Genomic DNA, 25,030 nt, shown 5'->3' on the forward strand with positions numbered 1-25,030 from the left:
TAGATATCTTATAAGACATTGAAGGAATTATTATCAAGGTAAGCAGACTGAATTTTAATTCAGCTTAATATCCTCTATTGCGCCTCTGATGGAATCACGTTTCACTTTCAAATGATATGACCTCTACCATTACTGAGTTTCCTGGTCCCCTGCACGAGTTGTAGATATAATTTACAATTGTTTTAGTATCCTGTTTTTTTGCAGCTTGGGATACATTACCTTTGTTAAGTATCCTGCTCTGTACCCCTGAGGGAAAATTTTACCTTAGTTTAGTATCCTGTCCTGTGCCCCTGAATGATTCATACTCCACAATAACATGTTCTATCCTAGGTAAAATCTTCTGTATATAACAGTTGCCTGACTTTGGTAACTTTTCTAATGTCTTGATAGCCTGGTTTAACTTAACTTTCTTAAATTTTGATAAAAAATTCATAATCTGTTCTCCAACAATCTCCCTATAACAAAATGAAAGTTGTTTAAATTCCATACATATACTGAATTAATCAACAGTCAGAGTCAATACTTGAATTAAAAATCAATTTACACATATCAACTGTGAGTGAAAAGAATGACCCCTGCTATGTGATTACCCCCTGTATCTCCCCTTCAAATGTAAAACTGGAATTATAAGAAATTCAATCTGACAATGAAATTTAACAAAAACTACCTAAAATAAACTGCACAACAATCATTGTTAAAAATGGTAAAACAATATTATCTGCTCCTAGTATAAAAAATGTTTTCGTCTGCGTTGGATTCAATTTTTATTTTTTCTGTACATATGAAATACATTTTTATAACAATGAACAATACTAAGAACAAGAATGTGTCCCTAGTACATGGATGCCCCATCTGCACTATCATTTTCTATGTTCAGTGGACCATGAAATTGGGGTAAAAACTCTAATTTGGAATTAAAATTAGAAAGATGATGTCATAAGAAACATGTGTACTAAGTTTCAAGTTGATTGGACTTCAACTTAATCAAAAACCACCTCGACCAACAACTTTAATCTGAAGCGGGACAGACGAATGAATGAAGGGAAGAACGAACATACATACAGACCAGAAAACATAATGTCCATAAATGGGGCATAAAAATGGGGCATAAAAATGGGGCATAAAAAGATGAGCATTGAAGAGACCTTCCATTGAACAGATGTAGAAATTAAGAAAAAAGGTTAAAATGTATTATCCTGGTTTAGAGTGAGTTCACACATCCGATTGGCTAATTATTGTCCTAATAAATTTCAGAACAATTTTTTATTACATCAATTCAAATTATCTCCCTTATTACATTGCCATTGCTTTATAGTCCTAATATTTTTAATTTTCACAATTTTAGATTATTTCAATATTTGTGCAGTATTCCCTCACTTCAGAAATAGAGACATAATAACATGTGTTCAAATATAATCTACTGCAAGGGTGGTGTTTTACGACCTTGACTACCCATGAGGTTGTTAAATTGTCTGTAATATGATCTTACATACCTCAGTATAAGGGCCATTCCATTAAAATGTATGTGGGAGGGTAAGAAGGAAAGTTTAATTATTGAATGTGATTCATAGATCTTTTTTTCAGTATGTGTCTATTACCATTATGCAAAATTATCTAATAAATGGTTCTTGCTTTTAAGGATATTTAGAATTCCCTTGCTGCCCTCCCACATATAGTTTAATGGAAAATCCCCTAACTTACCTCGAACCAACATGAGGATGAGAGGTTCCTGCCTCCACCATCTGTTGAAGGATGGTTTGACAAAGATGTTGTGTAGATATACAGTCGCATTGTAAATGTATACTAAGAACTGGACAAACAAGGATACATAAATCACTGTAAAAAACCAGAAATAACAATATGAATGAAAGATAGGTTTATTTTTAATACAATAACAACCATCCCAAAATAAAGAAAACAAAATAAAGTTTAACAATAGACAAGTTTCTATACAGTAAGTGAGGCCATTCAATTCTCAGAATTTAGAAACAATTGTGTGAATAAAAGTATGAGATTTTTCTGATTATGTCTTTCCCCACTCTTTTATTAAAGATCTGCCATCAACACTAAATTACCAAACATAGTTATTGGTAGCAGCATATAGTGTGCATAGCAAATCACTTAAAGACAAATCCCTCTATTGTTTATGCGCATATACATGCGCAATTGTACTATGCCGTCAGCGGTTTATGACGTCGCGGTTTCCGCGAACTAGAAACGTTTATTAGAGTTATTCCTCTTTGAGCCGATGGAGAGAGTGACAATCGTTTTGTTGGTTAATTTGCAGAGAAAAAAAATGTAAATTGTTTTTATATAATAGACATGTTCCAGAATTGGATAAAATAAGAATGAAAAGAGAGTCAACTATACAGCAATCTAACAACAAAAAATGCACAAAAACGACTGTAGTTTTTAGTTTAAACATATTTATTATTTATAATGGATTGGGAAACAAGTTTTGCAACTTATATTAATCCCTTTCCACTTTGCGGTGAAGAAACGAAACAGAATCTGGATACTCGACAACAAGATGAGCCAATCAAATTATAATATAATACTTTTCTCCTTAATTTTCTACATGAGTGTATAGACTTTCGTAGGTTCTTAATTATATCGATATTTTACAAATCATTAAGAAAGTACGAAAATCATCAATAATTCTGGTCATGTCCCGTCAACATTCAATGTATCTTTAGCAATAGGTACATTACGTACCTATATGTGGATATGACAAATTGCACTGACGTATCTTGAATGTGTACGGCACTTACATTTTTAAAATGAGTATAATAATTAGATTTCTGATAAACACCGACAAAACAGTAACATAACGACGCATACATGGAAAACAAAGTACATCTAGAGAAGTTAACATATAAGCTTCTAACATTGTAGGTTTTTTTTATGACCATTCCGAGTTTGATCCGATTTACCAAATTTGATATTTATGTATAAGGTGCACAATTTTTGTATATAAAAAAAACATAATTGTGTCTGTGTTAAAAATTGTCGGAATAAAGAATTACAGAGGAATGCATATGGAAAAAAATCTATTAAAAGGAGATTTGAGAAAAGAGGTCGGACTAGGTTTTATTCATACTCACGGTATGACAGCTGTATGAGTATACTTAGACTGAGTTTCTAGCAACATCACGGAATATTTCGAGTATTGATGAATGATCAAAACAGAAATGATATTAATTAGACCCCGTTAACACTTGCACGGAATTGAAATAAAATCGATCTCTAAAGAGCATCTCGCGTTTTCGATCTTTTAAGAACTTGTGCGTTTACATTTAGTATACATTGCATATCTAAAATAATCGGTAACATTTCGTTAACAAAAAATCGTAGAAAATTGAATAAGGAAATGTTTGGTTCATTAGATAATTATATGCTTCTGCATTTATTAATTTTAGTTTTGATTAACATGTCATAAGTAATTAAAAACAAAGAATTGGCAGAAAAAATTACTTATAACGGTCATTTCGTTTGAAGATGAGTAATTTACAGAAAAAAAAGTATGAATACAATTGAAAAGATATTTTTTAAAAGGTGAACCAAATAACACACGTATAGTAAGCGAATATGGAACGAATAAGTAACAGGGCATCAGTCGAGCACTGAAACGAGTATTTACGCCTTAGTATAGGGTTATTTTACCTCTTAGAACCAATATATAGCATCAGAGGCAAGAAAACTAAAATAATTGGAAAAGATGTGTTTAAAAAGGGGCGACCTACAACAAACATATTGTAAGCGAATATAAAGTAGCAGGTCATCGGTCTAGCGCTAAAACTGGTACATACGCGCTAATAGGTATGTTTCACTTTTAAGAACCCATAGCTAACACCAGAGACAAGTAAACAATTGAAAAGATTTATTTCGTAATAGGTGCACTGTGTTTCAACGTATATATATATATATAATATAAGCAAATAAGAAACGAATAAGTAAAAATAAGTAAAAAATGGGTCCTGTCTCAACTCAGGAGTCTGTAATTAAGTGGTTGTTGTTTGTAAAAGAGTTACATATTTGTTTTACATTAAATTTTTTTGTTGCTATTTTCTAGTTTGAATTGTGTTACATTTGCCCGTTCGGGGACCTTTTATAGTTGTGTATGCGGTATGGGATTTGCTCATTGTTGTAGGCCGTACGGTGACCCATAGTTAATAATTTCCTGTGTCAATTGGTCATTTGTGGAGAATTGTGTTATTTGCAATCATACATGTACCACATCTTCTTTTTTTATTAATATATTTTCAGAAGAATGACGCAAAAAACGTCGAATATATTTATTTGGTTTTTATTATCTCCATGGCACTTTCTGTCAAATCATTTGAGAATAAACACTGAAATCAGCTTTTTTAAGAACATTTTTAAACGGACCATGCGCAGATTTATTTTCATATCTACATAAAACACTTGGAATTTTATATCGATTGATTGATTGATGCGATGTATCTAAAGCATTTTCACTTGAAGAAAAATCGGTTCATAAAAAAATCGGTCTTTTAAAACTACATCTGGAATGTTTACGTCCGATTGAAGATCGATCTTTCTCATTTTTGTAATACTAAAGATCAGCGATCTCAGAAATGATCGATCTTTATTGTTAGTGGAAACGGAGTCTTAGATTTCTAATGATTTTAAGTAATTATCATCAAAAAAATAAGGAACAACATTCTTAAACGAAATAAAAATTCATGATACCGGAAGCAAAATTCTGTCTTGTCTTTCAGATATATTTTGATTGAACAATGATATTATATAAAAATGTCTCCACTATTTTAAAAAGAATTTCTGTTCAACACATAAGCGCTATGAATAACCTGAAATGAAATGTTCATAGAAGCATTCGTGTGTAAAATTGTACAACGCATTGTTTTCCAACCACCGCATTTATATTACGTGTCTGTGATACTGACTTAAAACTAAGTACTATCATATGTAGATTAATGTGAATTTATCGTAGTTTAAAACAAACAAACAACAAAACAGCAAATAACGAGAACTGGGTTGTCCCTAATTTGTAAGAGTATAGCCTAAACCGGCTGAACGTCTTTCGACGTTGCTTTTAGAATTGGCGCAATGTGTTCCCGCCAATTCAAATTGTTAACCCCTTTTTAGAAATATCTCTTTTTCCATTACGGTGACCCCATCTTTTTATTTCCTTATTTTGTTTAGATTTAAACAACGCATATTCTATTGAAGACTCATGGAGAAATTATTGGTCAATTTTTTTTAAACTTAATTCTTTTATAGGTATTTCACAATAAAAAAGGTGGGAAAACTATTATAGCAACTTATCATTATTATTTTCTACTCAGAAAATGGTGATATTATTGAAATAGTTTGTATTAACAACTAGGTTCACAAAACAGAGAAGTTTTTCTTGGATACGGACTTTAAAAAAAATATTACACTGCTATTGGCTAGAAGTCCCAATTTTCAAAGTCCGTGAAAAAGATGGCGTTTTAAATCGTTAACGAGGTCGGTGACCCCATTTTTTTTATTAACTTATTTTAAAGCTTTAACCTAGCCTAAAGTAAAAATAAAATATAAAGAAGATATTATTGGTAGATCTGAATAAAAGGATTTGTCTTTAAATGATTCTAACCTACTATTTACAGACAACATTCTCAAAAGCTTTTATACCATTTGAAGAATGACTGTCAATATAGAAAACCTTAATGTACTTTTAAATTTCTATCAAGATTTTTAAACTGTTACCCAAAATTTCCAAACATAATATTTTCTTCTCTTCCAATAATTCAGTATATACCAAATAACTGTAGTACTTTAGATAACCCTACCTGGCTATGACTTCTTTGTTTACTGTTCTGTTAATTACATCTCTTGTAAAATATAAAGACTGAAATATAAACAAATAAATGAAGTAATCAATCTAAATAAAACAGGCTGAGAATGAACCATGAAAAACAAAAGGCTGTCAATTTGCATGCAAACTGGGTTTTCGATAACATTCACTTGTGCTATATTTGAGCAATAAAGGGATGTAACTCCTGGACAGCAGAAGTGAAAATGACCAATATCAAACTTTACTCCCTTTCGACATAACTACAAAATTTTAATCCTGGTATCTATGATGAGTTTATTCATTTGCAATCAAAAATAGTATATTAAAATTTGAAAAGCATTGTTTGAAATTCTCAAGTTACTGCATAAAATACCATTTTCCTATCACTCAAAGAGCATAACTCCAGAGCAGCAAAATTGTACAATGTCTATATGCAACTGTATACCTTCATTTAATAGTCAGTTACAACATATCAAAATTTGAAAAGCATTGGTTTAACAGTTCTCATGTTATTGATAGACCTTAGTAGGGCTTTCAAATTAATATATTGTAAATTCAGAAATTATTGCATGCAATTATTATTGCAATTTTATCGTTTCAGACTAAAATGCGATTTTAAAGTTTTGCAATATTACGAAAAATCCTGTTAAATTCATAAAAATAAAATTTTAAATGCGAATTATAATTAAAACTCAGTCGCATTTTTCGTTATATCAAAACATCGTAATAATTTCTGAATTTACAGTAAAAACACAGTATTATTTCAAATAATTACCATCTGATAATTTTCTGGCAAATTGTACGTTGGAGATATCACCATAAAGGTCTCTTTAACCAGCTCAAATATGTATTGTCTAAAGCTCACAGATGATTCTACTGGCTGACGACCATAACTTCCTTTCAAAGACATCTAAAATAAAATATAAAACATTTCATCTCTAAGCATGTAGTTAAGTGCCAGTCTTTGTAAGAATCGGGCAATTTAGGTAAATATTAAAACATGATTAGAAAAAACCCACCGAGTTTATCATGCTATTTAATACTAACCATCATCCTGAGTTAAAAAGTATTAGTCTTTCGTTTGTTTGTGTCTGGTAATATCAAATAGCTTGGTTAGAAAATTGGTTAGAATGATAGCAAATTAAAGAGTTGTCTCCCCTTATTATTTAAAATTTTTGTATGTCATAATATAGACAGAATTATCAAGAAATTTAGAATGTACTGAATTATAAACATAAATAACCTCCAATAAACTAATTTTCAGTCTGTATATACCTTTTTTTTTAATTTCTGGATTTTCTTCATCTTTTTTTTTATATGAGCAAAATGAATTTAAATTCAATTTCTGAAGTGAGTTTTATTGTGGTTTAAAGATTTCAGTAACTCTTAATTTTCCTGATTTCTAGAAAGTATATAATTGTTTTGTCCTAGCTTAAACATAAGATATCATTGCCAACATTCCCACTACTGAATAAAATGCATATTTCTTTTAGTAAAAGCATTTTGAATGACTTTAAATTTTATGACTGCCTAACTTTTATAAAATCGTTATATTTTTCATTTACTTATCAATAAATCATTACAAAGTTCCAACACCCTCAGGCAAAGTTTACTGTAGACGGGTTTAACTATTATATTTGTTTCTGTTCTGTTCATATAGTTCTTTGCATGTTCTAGTACCTATATAATTTTAGGAGTACAGTGCAAAACAACAAATGTAGCCTGTTTAACTGAGACAAACAGAATCCCTTTGTACTTTAAAATTCACCTTTCAGCTATAAAATTTCTAAACCACATTGTAAACTCGCCTAACACTTTAGTCCATAAAATATATAATAATGTAGAGAAAACAAGTAAATGGGTTAACATTGTAAAAGACTGGTTAAATTAATTAGGTTTTGGTCATCTCACTTTTAATACTTTTAATTTAAAATATCACATAAATAGTATCCAACAAAGAATCTATGACCAGGCTTATCAAATTATGAATTGTTCTATCAATAAATGTGAAAAATTAAATTTCTTTTGTCATACTGAAAGAATTAGAAAAAGGCCCCCATATATTGATATATGTAAATTAAAAACCGACCGATCAGTTTTCAGTAAATTTAAACTAAGTGCGCATTCCCTAGCAATTGAAAGAGGGCGTTATACCAACATTGAAAGAAGTAAACGCATTTGCTTATCCTGTAACAGACAAGAAATTGAGGATGAATACCATTTCTTCTCAATCTGTCCATGCTATAAATCATTAAGGGATACCTATATACAAAATATTAACTAGAGGCTCTAAAGAGCCTGTGTCGCTCACCTTGGTCTATGTGCATATTAAACAAAGGACACAAATGGATTGATGACAAAATTGTATTTTGGTGATGGTGATGTGTTTGAAGTTCTTACTTTACTGAACGATTTTGCTTCTTACAATTATATCTATAATGAACTTTGCCTATTAGTAACAGAGAACTATATTTGGTAAAAATTTACATAAATTTACCAAATTAATGAAAATTGTTAAAAATTGACTATAAAGGGCAATAACTCCTTAAGGGGTCAACTGACCATTTTGATCATGTTGACTTATTTGTAGATCTTACTTTGCTGAACATTATTGCTGTTTACAGTTTATCTCTATCTATAATAATATTCAAGATAATAACCAAAAACAGCAAAATTTCCTCAAAATTACCAATTCAGGGGCAGCAACCCAACAACGGGTTGACCTATTCAACTGAAAATTTCAGTGCAGATAGATCTTGACCTGATAAACATTTTTATCCCATGTCAGATTTCCTCAAAATGCTTTGGTTTTTGAGTTATAAGCCAAAAACTGCATTTTACCCCTATGTTCTATTTTTAGCCGTGGCGGCCATCTTGGTTAGTTGGCCGGGTCACCGGACACATTTTTTAAACTAGATACCCCAATGATGATTGTGGCCAAGTTTGGTTTAATTTGGCCCAGTAGTTTCAGAGGAGAAGATTTTTGTAAAAGATAACTAAGATTTACGAAAAATGGTTAAAAATTGACTATAAAGGGCAATAACTCCTAAAGGGGTCAACTGACCATTTGGGTCAGGCTGACTTATTTGTAAATCTTACTTTGCTGAACATTATTGCTGTTTACAGTTTATCTCTATCTATAATAATATTCAAGATAATAACCAAAAACAGTAAAATTTCCTTAAAATTACCAATTCAGGGGCAGCAACCCAACAACGGGTTGTCCGATTCATCTGAAAATTTCAGGGCAGATAGATCTTGACCTGATGAACAATTTTACCCCATGTCAGATTTGCTCTAAATGCTTTGGTTTTTGAGTTATAAGCCAAAAACTGCATTTTACCCCTATGTTCTATTTTTAGCCATGGCGGCCATCTTGGTTGGTTGACCGGGTCACCAGACACATTTTTTAAACTAGATACCCCATTGATGATTGTGTCCAAGTTTGGTTAAATTTGGCCCAGTAGTTTCAGAGGAGAAGATTTTTGTAAAAGTTAACGACGCCAGACGACGACGGACGACAGACGACAGACGACGGACGACGGACGCCGGACGCCAAGTGCTGAGAAAAGCTCACTTGGCCCTTTGGGCCAGGTGAGCTAATAAAAATCTTAATTTCAATTTTATTAAATTGCAGTCCACTATAACACTAAATCATTTGACTGTACTTTTAAATAGCAGTCTACCAGTCATTATAAAAATCACCATAAAGTATATTAATGATTGTCTTTTATTAAGAACATCTGTATAACTTTTTTTAATATGCATCTGTATAATTTTTTTTTTAATATGCAACCGCATTTTTGTTTGTGTTCTTTTTTTAATTGTTCATGAACATTAACAATGTGTTAACTGTTGATATTTATAGCCTTTTTCTTCTTTGCTGTGAATACCACTGTCACTCTAATATAATTATAATCAATTTAACTATTGTCAGTTTATTGTCTTAATTTTGTATGCCATAACCATTTAATGTAAATGTGTTTGTGCGAATAAAATATTGTCTAAAAAATATTGTCTATTGTCTATATAAATATTAATTGATTCTACATCAAATCCAGAAAAGAAATTTAAAACATCAAACTTGTAAAGCATTTTTCATTTAATCCTTTTTTTAAATGAATTACTTACTACTAATGGGTGAACAAGGGATGAAGTACTTCCTGCTGAGTTCTAAAATAAACAAATAATGAAAATATACATACACATTGTTCTGTTAAATTTTTTGTAAAATACATGTACTTTGAAATCATGGCTTTTAGTTTATTTTTAATTGAATAAAAGAATGTGATCAAGGGCTCAATAATTATAATGCATTTTGCACCCTTGGAAACATTTGTTCCCGACCATATGAGTATATACTGGTTCTGTTATTAACCAGCCGGACCATATTAGTATTTTGGACCATATAGGTATTTTTTTCAAATATGTATTAGAAACGCTTCAAAAATACAATAAACTTTATCTAAAAGAAAACAATGATGATTACATGAAAATGTATTGATTTTATAATTGAAAGGCTACATAAACATCAAATATTGATGCCACAGTTATTTTTGATTGATAATTATATTATTATATTTATGCTTATGGTGACATTTACTTCCTGCAGTGCCATATCTTTTCTGCATTTGCACGTCTTGGTTGTGCACGATCTTTTGCAGTTAGCCTTCTAAGCAGCTGTGCACAACGATAACAGGATGCTTGGGACATTCCATAACAGTTCATTATTTGGAAAATATCTTCCCAAGTCGATATATTGCCATTCACTATATAGTAATACCAAATCAGTATAAAATGTGTTTACTATGTGTTTTTTATTTGGTTAATTGTTTCATCATTTTATTATAATAGAATGACCTTATATTGTCTTTTCAATGACATCACAACTAGATGGGTCATACCTTATGAAGAGTTAAGTATTAAATGTAAACTTGTTAATTACCCCAACCGTACACGTATGGTGGGACCATATGAGTATATACCCATACTGTCATAACCATACACGTATCGTCCAAATACTCATATGGTCCTAAACATATACAGTTAATTATCGTCGTCTCGAACTCTGTTGACTCGAAATTTCGGATGAGTCAACTCAAAAATGACCATGGCATTTAAATACATCGATCTGATACGAGAATATTGACCCCCTTCCCATATTCACCTGGATTTATTTTAGTTTAACCAATTTAAGCAAGAGTTGTGTCCCTTGGTTTGTCAAACTTCCGGTTTTCGAGTCGAACTATGTGTATCTCGAAATATTTCTATGGTTCAACTCTGACTGACTTCGAGATAACGAGAGTCGACTGTACATTGACTTTGATTTATTCAGTCACAAAAACTGTAACTGGGGGTGGGGGGCTTCAGTCATGATTCAGTGATTCTCTACATAATCAACTATATTTTTCACACAAAAGGATTGGCCTGGGCCCCCCTGTATCTACCTATGCCTATAATCATTCTGCCAAATAAGACATACAAAATAAGACTTATCACCAAATTTGTACTCACATGAGCAACATAACGGGTAACACCAGTGGAGCAGGTTTGTTGACCCTTCTGGAGCACCACAGATCGATCTAATTTTTTCAATGTTGTGTTTGGAATACTGTTTTTGTGATTTGGTCCATGTCTTTTTTAGCATGGCCTTGACAGTTTATTTTTTTACTTATGAATTTGAATTTGGTATCTTTCCCTTATTTTTTTGTTTTTTTTATACCAATGATACTTTTTGGTATATTTTGCGTCTACAGTGAAAAAATTTTTACTATTGAAAACTTACCCAGAATTTGACCAGATATATTGAGACAATGTCCTTTAACCTTCTCTGTATAAAAGGGTCTCTTTTAAAATCAAGATTGGCTAATCCACTAACAAACTAAAATAACAAGTATATAATGGTCTACTTATCCACTAACAAACTGAACTAACAAGTATAAAGATTGGCTAATCCACTTAAAAACTAAAATAACAAGTACAAATTTTGTCGAATACATTAACAAACTAAAATAATAAGCATAAAGATTGGCTTATTTACCTATTCACTAAAATAACAAGTATAATGTTTGACTAATTTACTATCAAACTGAAATAACATGTATAATTTTTGGAAAAATTAGCGAAGAAACATTAATGATGATGTATTCACTTGCAAGTGATTAAATTCAACCTCATTGAATCTGTATTCATGTGACCTTTAATCTAACACCTTAACTAGGGATGGATTACGCATGATTTTTTCTTGTTCAGTTGTTAAAGGTAAAAGAATGTCAACATTGAAATTGAAACAAAGGTGGATCATTTATAATTAACATATTTATTTAACCTATAATATGAAATTAAATTGCAGACCTAGTAATAATCCAATTCCATGAGTTCTCTTTCTCTTTCTATCTATATTTATGATTATATCACTTATATGACCGTCGGCAGTCTTCAGAGATCAACTCTATAGGTAATTAGTATGTTATAAATCAAATAAGAGAATTGTATTGGTGAACATTAATTTGACAGCCAATGTCCATTTAAAACAGTTTAAATACTAGTGATACAACAGCTCATTAATTAGTCCTTCACAGGCACAGGAAATACTGGACTAAAATGGATAGTTATATTTTTTCTTTCAGTATAACCTTGTAAGTACCAAATGTAAGTGATCCCTGATAATTCCTAAGAAGACTGGACTGGTTGGTTTATCTTTCTTGAACAAAGTGTGTGGTACTATCATGGTATTTATAATGTCTGGGAGTGGACAGTTGGGTTTGGACTGAAAAAGAAGATAATATAATTACAAATGTAACTCGTTCAACTGTAATAAATTAGAAACTCTTCCATATTATAAGCAGTTACCTAGAGTTAAAGAGCTTATTGATATGAAATGTATGCAATATTTGGCCTTCATATACATAATGGGCCCAACCCATCGATTGCCATCCATATAAGGCTATCCTTATTATATACAAACTTAACACTAGCCCTAAATATTAAACCTAAAACTTACACATAACTAAAACTTATCTCTGAAATACAAGGTCCCTAAAAGTACATCAAGACAAATTATTTCCTAGAGAAACAATATGCATCAAATAATTTTTACTTCCTTTTACTTTAAGAGATAACACAAAATAGAATACTGGTGTATGGAATATCACAAAATTTTACACGTCAAAATCTACCAATAAGAAGCCATCAAAATAAATACCTTGACATACAACAGGTTAGCACAACACTTGATAAGGTAGCCTATAACAGAATAAGCTGTGGATAGTGTTTCTATTGGTCGGAACGTCTGTAAGAATGGTGTGACGTGGCGATGAATATCTTTCACATAATCTGTCACCTGTTCACGAAGTTCTATCTTCTCTTTCCAATTCTACAACAAAGCACAGCGAGGTATTACAAAATGGTCTGAATACAAAAACTTGTGTATCACTCTTATATTTGACTATTGATGCCAGGATAAAATATTTTACACTGTGTACTGGTAATCTAGAGTAATTATAATATAAATTTGTTAAGCTGCAATATATATAGAAAACAAGTGTCATAGCACAAGGGTATAATATATATAGTTAGTTATCTCAGGTCTTTTGAAACTGATTTTGCAGTCATTTGTGCCATCATTAAAACAATACCAATTGAAACTGCGAGCTACTGCTCACTGATGATACCCCCACCTCAACTGGATAGTTTTGATGGTGTAAAAGACTAAAAGTATGTAAGTGTTCGGTAACAAGAAGTTGTGAGTGATGAATCTGAAAACACATCACATCGTATAGCTGACTTATATAAACCATAAAACAAAATTTAAGAAAAACATTTGGTGAATTTCCTGAGAAAGACACAATAAAAAATATTTATGGGACAGACGGACAAAAGTAAATCAGTATACCCACCTTTTTTAAAGCAGAGGTATAAATATTTTGAATTTTAAATTTATATTAGAAGATAACAGTTATTGCAGATCATTTTGATTTTGCAAACCCTGAGCTCATGATGTCATACAATTATAAAATTTTGAACTGTATAGCCTTGACAAGATCCCCTTTGTCCAATAATGATAGACAAGGTATTAAATTAATTTTCTTACTGGATATTTTACTGTACCTCTAATTTATCATACAAGTTCTGTATAGCTTTGAACACATGAAATATGATCTTGTCATGTTCGTCTGGTACAACATAGCTGGCTCTGTTCAAGATACCTTGTACAGCTGGTAGATTCAGCATGCTTCTGGTAATTTAAAGAGAAAAACATTTTAAATGTAGTTTATTTAAGCAGGCACTAATACAGCACACCTTATCCAGGTGAGTATCAATGCAGTTTGATAGTTTTAATCACTAAGTCTGCACTGTTTTTTGTATATAACTAAAATGTTAACTTGTTTTAAATAAATAGGCCACTAATGCACCAGTTATTAATCATCTTTATTCAGCAGATGGAAGACTGGGAAATTTAAAGAAGAAGTATCAATGACATTTGACAGTTGTTCATGTGACAGCATTATATAATATACCTGTTCAGGGCCTGAAGTTGTTGTGATGAAGCAGGGTACATATACAGAAAACCTTATCCAGGGTTGTGTTCAATATCGTAGCATCTTCACAGAGCTACATAGATTTATTTATGAATGTGTAGCTAGCCTAACTGCAACATAGATATTGATAGCAGCTATGGAGCTGCTACCTAGTCGCTACAATATTTAACAGGACCCAGGTCTGTATCAATGTATTTTGATAGTTGGTCATGTGACCACATTATGTAATATACCTGGCACCAATACAGCACATCTTATCCAGGTCTGTAGCAATGTATTTTGATAGTTGGTCATGTGACCACAATATATTATATACCTGTTCAGGGCCTGAAGTTGTTGTGATGAAGCAGGCACCAATACAGCACATCTTATCCAGGTCTGTATCAATGCAGTTTGATAGTTGGTCATGTGACTTGATAAAAGGTCAAGGGCATTATCAACTGTGACAATGTGACTGAGGTATCTGCATACAATACTGTAAAATAATTTATCATTCGATAATTGTATGTTTTGATAAAAATTATTGAGATTCTTTTGTAAATGCCTTATCACTGTACATGACACATTTATATATTTTAATAGTTAAGTAGTACAGTAAGAGTAACATACCAGTTGTCACTAGGGAAGCAGATATAATTAACCCATTGAGGAGAACTTAATTTTCCCCTTAATTTATTGGTACATGTAGGTATAAAAAAGAAAATGTGGTTGGATTGCCAATGAGACACCTCCCCACAAGAGACCAAACAACACAGAAATTAATAGCTATAGGTTGCAGTAAGGCCTTCAACATTGAGAAAAGCTGATACTGCAGAAATTTACAACTGTGTTCATTTTGCTACATCTTTAGTTTCCTCTGTAGTGTTTTAATGACTTGTACTTTCTTATTTCTTCATTCTTCTTTATTGCCATGGTGTGGTCTGTTTTTCTTTATCAACAGTCTTTGATTTTGTAAATCAAAGATTATAATTTCTTATAATTACATCCAGAAAATATGAATATCATGAAAAATAATCAATGCAAATTTAAATGCGAAATTAAGTGTCCATGAAAAAAAAGTTTATGATACAAAATTATCTTTATAAAAAAAAAACCAAGTGTACAGTGTATATTTTTGTACTTACTTTTTATTTATGTTTTCACAATTCAACATCAACTTCATAACAGTGAAATAATCGTCTGGTTTACTACAAGAACAGAATGATTATTTATATGTTTTATTAATATTGTTATAATATCAAAACAAATTCCATTTTAATATTCATACACATTGTTAAATAGAATACAATAGACAGGACTACTTAGGAGCAGGATCTGCTTACTTTTCTGGAGCACCTGAGATCACATCCAGTTATTCGTGGGGTTAAAGTTGCTCAGGGTTTATTTATTCTATGATGTGTTATGTGAATTGTTGTTTTTGTCTTTTCATCATTTTTCGATTTCGAAGCAGCAAATACCAGTTTTTAAATATTTGGTTTTACCTGCATGAGGATTGAACCCTCAACCTTGAATGACTAAAGATGAGTAGGTTACTTTAAAATCATCAACCTGTGTTCTTGAATAATGAACAAATTTGTGTGAGGGAAGGCTGACAAGTCTTCTCAACAAATGAAGGCCAATAAACACTTTTTTTTTTTAACTTTCAGTGTACTTAATAACATTAACAACCCTTCTTTTCATCAGTATTCATTCATTTAAATTGATAGAGACATGTTAATTAGTTGTCTGTTTCATAATATTATCCTATACAAACCAATCTAATGCCAACAATGAAATCTCAGCCAATATGTCTGCTAACTGAACTTGTGCTGTTTGACTCTGACAAAGGTCTCTAACAGGTGGATATATGTTACAAAATACTGCATTGTGGAATACTGAAATAGTAAACATGTTGTCTAAAATAAATTTAAAAAAAATATATTTGAACGTTCATCTCTTTTATGTTTATAGTGCATTGTCATAAGCAACTCCATACATGTGACAGAGTTGTCAAGACACAACTGGAGATTTAGAAATTTTCAGCTGGAGTTTTGGTCTCATAACTGTAGATTTTTTATCGACCTTTTTATCGACGTACGCAATGTTTTTTTTGTGTGTTAAAATTGCATATCTTCCTTTTTTTTGGTTAAAAGAACAATAATTCCATACCTTTAAACACCTGCTTATCCATTTTTCTTGATAAAAATAAAAGATAAGGGGTTTTCAAATATTTATTCATTATGTTTAATTCAAGATAAAGTGATCAGCCATCATACATAGTTGGCAAAAAGTATCTCTGATTAAGCTACATTGTCAACTTTGGTACCACTACTGAACATGCTTGTAACAGAAGGTGTTAAATTGATAGAGTTGTAGGCTTGCTGTTGGTAGCTGTCTCCATAAGTTTGGTCCAATCATTAGGGCAACCATCAGTGGCGGATCCAGAGGGGGGGTTCCGGGGGTGCGCACCCCCCTTTATTTTTGCCGATCAATGCATTTGTATCGGGACATATGTTTTGCACCCCCCCTTTGCCCTGGGTGCCCTGGGTTAGCACCCCCCTTTCGAAAATTCCTGCATCCGCCCCTGACCATAGTCAGCTTTGCATGAAGTGTAGTAAGCTTGGTCTTGCCCCTTGATACTGGATCTGCAGCATTGGAAATCAGATTGAAATTGGCTAGATACTTGGTCTTCTTTTATTTGCTGCTGGGGTATTTGGTGATAAAATATGGTTTGCATTTTGTCAAATTCAAAATTTTTAGAATAGTCCAAGACAACTATACTTATATAGGTGTTCCATTGGCTTGGATATAAAACATTTCATTTGTCTTTAGGGTTCAGTAAATGTTCCATGTTTTTAACAGCATCAAAATTGTTGTTTATACAACTTGTGCAATTTGTCAATTTAATCCTTTGTCAGTTTTTCACTTTTAATCAACCAGGCTTGTGTCTTAAACTAGCTAGTTGATCACCAGGTAATTGCCTATTATCTTTGATTTATTGTACAGTTTAATCCTAAACACCTCAGGCTGATTTTCACTTTTTTTACGATTTTACCTTTGACACAACAGGAAACTTCCGTTTTTCTCGGACTTTTCCCATATCAATTTCGAGCTTCTCAGACTTTTTCTCTGTCCCAAACGATTTTGTAAACAAAAATATGTATTGAAAATTTTACGAGGTTGACATTTTCAAAAAGCGGAAGATTTAAAATTTTAACGGGAGGGACGGAAGAGGGTCTAAAAAGCGGGAGTCAAAACTAGAGGCTCTCAAGAGCCTGTATCGCTCACCTGATTCTACTTGGGTTTTTGAAATCATATAAAAAAATATAAAATTTGGCTAAAAGTGACAACACAACCTCATTTATAAGGAAAGGAACATGTTTAATTTCATTCAAAAGTCCCCCACTGGCGGCCATCTTGGATGACGGATCGGCTACAAAGTAACAACACTTGGTCAGCACCTCATAAGGAACATTCATGCCATGTTTGGTTTTATTCCATTCAGTGGTTCTCTAAAAGAAGTCATTTGTATGCATTTCCAATAGGGTCCTATGTTAAACTAAGTCCCCTGCTGGCGGCCATCTTGGATGATGGATCGGCTACAAAGTAACAACACTTGGTCAGCACCTCATAAGGAACATTCATGCAATGTTTGGTTTTATTCCATTCAGTAGTTCTCTAAAAGAAGTCATTTGTATGCATTTCCCATAGGGTCCTATGTTAAACTAAGTCCCCGCTGGCGGCCATCTTGGATGATGGATCGGCTACAAAGTAACAACACTTGGTCAGCACTCCATAAGGAACATTCATGCTATGTTTGGTTTCATTCCATTCAGTGGTTCTCTAAAAGAAGTCATTTGTATGCATTTCCCATAGGGTCCTATGTTAAACTAAGTCCCCTGCTGGCAGCCATCTTGGATGATGGATCGGCTACAAAGTAACAACACTTGGTCAGCACCTCATAAGGAACATTCATGCAATGTTTGATTTTATTCCATTCAGTGGTTCTCTAAAAGAAGTCATTTGTATGCATTTCCCATAGGGTCCTATGTTAAACTAAGTCCCCCGCTGGCGGCAATCTCGGATAATGGATCGGCTACAAAGTAACAACTCTTGGTCAGCACCACATTAGGAACATTCATGCCATGTTTGATTTCATTCCATTCAGTGGTTCTCTAAAAGAAGTCATTTGTATGCATTTCCCATAGGGTCCTATGTTAAACTAAGTCCCCCGCTGGCGGCCATCTTGGATGATGGATCGGCTACAAAGTAACAACACTTGGTCAGCACCCCATAAGGAACATTCATGCTATGTTTGGTTTTATTCCATTCAGTGGTTCTCTAAAAGAAGTCATTTGTATGCATTTCCCATAGGGTCCTATGTTAATCTAAGTCCCCCGCTGGCGGCCATCTTGGATGATGGATCGGCTACAAAGTAACAACACTTGGTCAGCACCCCATAACGAACATTCATGCTATGTTTAGTTTTATTCCATTCAGTGGTTCTCTAAAAGAAGTCATTTGTATGCATTTCCCATAGGATCCTATGTTAAACTAAGTCCCCTGCTGGCGGCCATCTTTGATGATGGATCGGCTACAAAGTAACAACACTTGGTCAGCACATCATAAGGAACATTCATGCCATGTTTGGTTTTATTCCATTCAGTGGTTCACTAGAAGAAGTCATTTGTATGCATTTCCCATAGGGTCCTATGTTAATCTAAGTCCCCCACTGGCGGCCATCTTGGATGATGGATCGGCTACAGAGTAACAACACTTGGTCAGCACCCCATAAGGAACATTCATGCTATGTTTAGTTTTATTCCATTCAGTGGTTCTCTAAAAGAAGTCATTTGTATGCATTTCCCATAGGGTCCTATGTTAAACTAAGTCCCCGGCTGGCGGCCATCTTGGATGATGGATCGGCAACAAAATAACAACACTTGGTCAGCACCTCATAAGGAACATTCATGCCATGTTTGGTTTCATTCTATTCAGTGGTTCTCTAAAAGAAGTCATTTGTATGCATTTCCCATAGCGTCCTATGTTAAACTAAGTCCCCTGCTGGCGGCCATCTTGGATGATGGATCGGCTACAAAGTAACAACACTTGGTCAGCACCTCATAAGGAACATTCATGCCATGTTTGGTTCCATTCCATTCAGTGGTTCTCTAGAAGAAGTTCAAAATGTAAATTGTTAACGACGACGACGACGGACGACAATGACGGACGACGGACGCCAAGTGGTGAGAAAAGCTCACTTGGCCCTTCGGGCCAGGTGAGCTAAAAAGCGGGAGATTTTGACTCCCGCCGGAAGAATCACATGTATGCAACTCAATGGGTACTATATTTGAACCAGGATCTACTTATTTACCCTTTCAGAACACATGAGATCATAATCAGGAATTTTTTTTGGTGGTTTTTTTTTCTGAATCTGCTCAGCCTTAAATTAGTTTCTATGAATTTTTTTCTGGTTTAATTTTGCCACTTTGTTGGTTTTTACAAAACTTCTAATTTTTTTAACTCCTAAATTAGTACAATTTTGTTATTTAGTAGACAATACAGTATTTTGTGAAAAAGTGGGACCATCCGAAAGTATTTCATCGTTAATCAATAAATATTGTAGTATGTTTTTATATTAACCATGAAACGAAATTTCAGAAATCCTTGTAATAGAGTTCCTGGGAAAATGTAACAAAAATTTTCAACTTGGGATGTCATGTGTCAAATGATGTAAGTGTTCGGTGGTAAACAGGAAGTTGCTGATTGATGAATATAAAAACGCATCACACAGGGTATAGCTGACTTCTATTATAAACCTTACAAACAAATTTCAAAAATCTTTGTAATGTAGTTCCTGAGAAAATTTTGATGAAAAATATTCATGGGACAGATGGATGGACGGATGGACAAATGCACAGTTGGACGGACAGAGCTAAAACAGAATACCCCAATTTTTTTAAAGCGGGGGTATAATAACTAATGGTTCCATAAGTACTACTTGTTTTAACACAAGAATTCACAGATAAATGTTTTTCCATATCATATAACAAATCCATGCTGATATTGAAGTGTTTACAAGTTTTTTAATTTTAAGAGACTAACTGAACAGGCAATACCTTCAGCTTGTTGGAAATTACCACTTGTAACGTTAAACACATCTCTCTTATCTGATAAACTTGTCTGCCTACAATAAACAGAGGAAGAATATTTACTACAGAACAATAGAATGTAAAATAAAATTCAACAAATTAATATGAGATTTTTGTAATATTTTCTGTAGATTTGAATCTTTATCATAATTTTTACAATGTGCAAGACAATGCACAACATTACACAAAACAGTAAATCTGTTAAAATAATGTTGTTACAAATATTTCTTCCCAAATTCAGGACAACCATCACAATATTTTTGTAATTTTGTTATTTAGAGTAATACCCCAGTATTCAGTTTGATCAATAACAGACCATTGGTTATTATTTTAAATATTTTTATGTCTGGGCCTTTAATAGCTAACTATATGACTTTGTATGGTATGGGTTTTTCTCATTGTTGAAGGCCATAAGGTGACCTATTATTGCTTAAATCCATGTTATTTGGATTCAGTTGGATAGTTATTTCATCAGCATTCATACTAGATCTTCTTATTTTATATTGACAATTTCATGTATTATAATTTGCTATTGATTTTTTTTATTAAAATGAAGACAGTAGTTGTCGTTTGTTTTTGTAATTTAAACGTGTTTGTCGTTTCTTATTTTTTTTATATACATTAGACCGTTGGTTTTCCCGTTTGAATGGTTTTACACTAGTAACTTTGGGGCCCTTTATAGCTTGTTGTTCGGTGTGAGCCAAGGCTCCGAGTTGAAGGACGTACATTGACCTATATATAATGGTTTACTTTTTTAAATTGTTATTTGTATGGAGAGATGTCTCATTGGCACTCACACCACATCTTCCTATATCTATATATGTTACAAAAATATTACTGGTTATAAAGTTTGCTGATCCTAGACCACAGTGATTCTAGCAATACATTACACTTTAACTACTGTAAATTCAGAAATTATTGCGAGGTGTTTATTATTGGGAAAAATGCGACCGAGTTGTTAAGCAATAATTTAAACTCAGATTTTGAAATATTTTATGTGAATTAAATAGGATTTTTCTCAAAATCGTAAAAATTGCATTTAATATAAAATGACAAAATCGCAATAATAAATGCACGCAATAATTTCTAAAAGGAGTAGGTTCAGTAAGACCCCTTTTTGGCCCCAAAATATAGCAGTTTTACAAAATTATGAAATTGTTATCTTTTAGCTATTTATTGGAAAGTAGAATGCTTTTGCTACATAAATATAAATATATGCTGTTTTTGACAATACAATGTACATATATCGGGTACTTGTATCATCAAGTCGTGCTAAATTACTGAAATCTTCACAATTTTAGCATTTTAGTTAAATTTTAGACGGTTTCCGTCTGAAATGAAAGTGGCCGCATTCGTGTTCATTCATAATATTGAAATGTAAGTTGTATTTGATGATAATACATAACATATATAAAGGTTGAGGATGAACACTGATGCGGCCATTTTCAATTTTGACCAAAACCATCTGAAAAGTGACGTTTTTTGGCATATTTGCTAGATTTTTCATATTTATGCTTGAATCGGAGCATTTTTTATGAATAAATCAGTTAAAATCTTTCACAAAAACTAATCAAATCAATTGAAATAGACACTTAAGTGTTTAAAAAGTGTCCAAAATCTTTCGTCAGATGAACCTGAAATTTGAGGCCAAAATCGGCCCTTACCGGACCTACTCCTTTGTTTTTACTATATATGAGAAAGTACCTGACTTTACTAATAATATCTTGTAATCCTGATATAACTGTTGGTACCTCATTATTTCTACATGTCTTTAACAACTTAGAGTAGCCTTCTCCTGAAAAAAGTACAACAGCAATAAGATCACCTTTAAAGGTATATCTAATTAGCAATTGTAAGGGATAAAAAAAGTCCATTTATCAAATGATATGCTGATGATGGTCTGAAAACATCTCAAGTTTAAGTTTAGAGCAGAAACTCGATCGTCATGCTTCAAGCCAAGATAACATTTCTGATATATTTCAATATGTTTACAAATTAAAAATCATTTTAATGGGTATATAGACAATAAAAGAGTACATATAAGATATAACATTACAAGACAAATTCATATTTTATCAATACTATGTCATCAATTTGTTAGATGTTATTTCAAAGGATTTTCATATAGATCAAAGTGATGTTGCTACATTTGTACTTAATTCTGGTCGTCTTCCTTAATATCTGCTATAAGCAGAGGCGGATTTTGAGGGGGGACCCAGTCCCCCCTTTGGGTCCCCCCTTTTTGGGAAAGAATTTGGTGGCTTATATAGGGAGTCACTGAAGCCTGACTGGAGGGGGCCCCCTCTTAGGCAGTCAGTAGATAAAAATTCTGGATCCGCCACTGATTAGAATACCTTACATGCAGGTATATATTAAACCCTTCAACTATTTGAGTAAAGCTCTAAACCCAGACTTTTTTTTACATTTATGAGTGCCATTGATAAATTAATCAAGGACCATAACTCCAGAGCAGCAAGTACAATGACAAAGTGTCAACATCAAACTTCTACAATTTTCTCATCAAAAACAACATCTTTTTTATTTTTTAAAGATGTTGAAACGTTCTCAAGGTATAGCCTCGGAATGTCTAACTTAAAGCACAATTTTTCAATTTTATTTAATTAAAGAAGGCCAATATCTCATCCTAGTGACAAAAGTGAACAGTAGCATAATTAATGTTAACCACCATTTTGTCAAAAGAAACAATATATCAATGATGATGATGGACTAATTTGTAAAAGTAAATCATTATAGTTCAAAGTACGGCATGGGCTCACAATGAACAGCAAGCTATTAGAGCCCCAAAAATTATGAACCACATCAACAAATGACAACCACTGAACATAAGGTTCCTGACTTAAAACAAATTCAAACATATGTAGTGGGTTTAAACGTTTAAATAGGCGCCAACCTTCACCCTAACCTGAAACAAGAGTGTAACATCATAACACAGAAATACTAGACCTGATTAAGCATAAAAACCTGGACCTCCAGCTCTTTAGGCATGCAATCTATCACATGCACACAACCATCCATTCATTTTATAATATCTTATTTTTTTTAAAAAGATTTAGTAGTTACATGTATTGCATGAAACCAGTTTGAAAGCCCATTTACTACCCAAGTTGATACCAATTTTACTAATTTTTTGTCTGTTATAAACATAAATTTACTAATTTTTTGTCTGTTATAAACATAAATTAACTAATTCTTTGTCTGTTATAAACATAAATTTACTAATTCTTTGTCTGTTATAAACATAAATTTACTAATTCTTTGTCTGTTATAAATATAAATTACCTATCAACAAATACTGAGATAAACAGACATCTTTTGAAGAATCAAATACTTCTTGTGTTCCATCTAAATATACATTGATCAACTTCCATAGACTGTGTCTAAATCCGGGATCTGATTCAAATACTTCAAATTCTCTAAAAAATATAGACATGGATCAACTTCCATAAACAATGTTTAAAACCTGGATCTAGTGTTGCTTAGGTTCTGCTACCTCTTCCTTTTCATATCATTCAGATCTTTTAAAATGTATCTCCTTTTATATAAGATGCATAGGTAATAAATGTAACCTTTTCCTACATTGGTTTGGTTTTGTGTGTGGTGCGTTGGAAAAGTGGAATACTTAGGTGTCAAAAGACAAAATTTGTGTGTGGATCAAACACAACCGTAACACAAAGAAAGTTACAAGGCTTTTCTTATTATAAGTAATGAGAACTTAAGTGGTCTTATATTTTTCTGATAGTTTTTCCCACTAATTCTTAAATGTTACCTACTCCAGCTATATGTCCTACAATCTTGTATACAGGAAGTGCCAAGCTGCTAGAGTCTGTTTCAGTCAATGATTATTTCTTATATCTATCAACTACAAAAAGGCAACACCTGATAAATCTATACTTACAAACAAATATTACTGAAGGAGGTTGCAATTTTAGTTGCAATGAATTTGACATCCATGTTCCTTTCTAAATATAGTAACATTAGTGCAAACATGCCTTTCCAAGTCATCGTTAACTTGCCCACATTTTGACGATTTACTTCTATCATGTCATAGAATCCACATAGCTTTGTACTCTGTAACAGAAAGAAACATCTACATGTATATGGATATACTTAGTAATATTATGGATAAGTTTATTCATGCACACCAATGTCTGTGGATTAGGAAAAACCTTATCATCATCACAGAAAAATTGAGGTCTGGAGCAGGCATGTCATTAACTGCTTAGTTTCTTTTGTTTCGGACATGGGACTATTCTTCTAAACAGAGTTTCAGTGTGGGTATTGCTTAGTCTTCGTTTTTTCTACATTGGCTAGAGGTATAAGGGAGGGTTGAGATCTCACTAAACATTTTTTAAACCCTCCACTTTTTTGCCCCTGTCACAAGTTTATAAGAGCCTCTGACCTTTGTTAGTCTGTATAATTTTCAATTTTAATTCATTTGTAGCTTTTGGAGTTTAGTATGGCATCCATAACCACTGAACTAGTATACATTTATGTTAAGGGCAAGCTGAATCCCCCCT

General features: G+C 32.6%; 1 protein-coding gene across 1 annotated transcript in view; it reads right to left on the reverse strand.

The window, feature by feature from the left end:
* LOC143076522 (protein MMS22-like) overlaps positions 1-25,030 on the reverse strand; it is a 51,553-nt gene that overhangs the window by 829 nt on the left and 25,694 nt on the right. Inside the window, exons 21-36 of the mRNA XM_076252341.1 lie at positions 24,409-24,581; positions 23,793-23,926; positions 22,197-22,287; positions 20,460-20,527; positions 16,115-16,235; positions 15,486-15,548; positions 14,678-14,836; positions 13,931-14,057; positions 13,026-13,196; positions 12,468-12,590; positions 11,607-11,702; positions 9,953-9,994; positions 6,597-6,731; positions 5,817-5,875; positions 1,702-1,836; positions 264-455 (exon numbers count right to left, since the gene is read on the reverse strand). Coding sequence (XP_076108456.1) covers positions 264-455; positions 1,702-1,836; positions 5,817-5,875; positions 6,597-6,731; positions 9,953-9,994; positions 11,607-11,702; positions 12,468-12,590; positions 13,026-13,196; positions 13,931-14,057; positions 14,678-14,836; positions 15,486-15,548; positions 16,115-16,235; positions 20,460-20,527; positions 22,197-22,287; positions 23,793-23,926; positions 24,409-24,581 — 1,889 coding nt within the window. The remainder of the gene's footprint in view (positions 1-263; positions 456-1,701; positions 1,837-5,816; positions 5,876-6,596; positions 6,732-9,952; positions 9,995-11,606; positions 11,703-12,467; positions 12,591-13,025; positions 13,197-13,930; positions 14,058-14,677; positions 14,837-15,485; positions 15,549-16,114; positions 16,236-20,459; positions 20,528-22,196; positions 22,288-23,792; positions 23,927-24,408; positions 24,582-25,030) is intronic.

The sequence above is a fragment of the Mytilus galloprovincialis genome, chromosome 5 (genome assembly GCF_965363235.1).
Source record: "Mytilus galloprovincialis chromosome 5, xbMytGall1.hap1.1, whole genome shotgun sequence".
Lineage (NCBI taxonomy): Eukaryota > Metazoa > Mollusca > Bivalvia > Mytilida > Mytilidae > Mytilus > Mytilus galloprovincialis.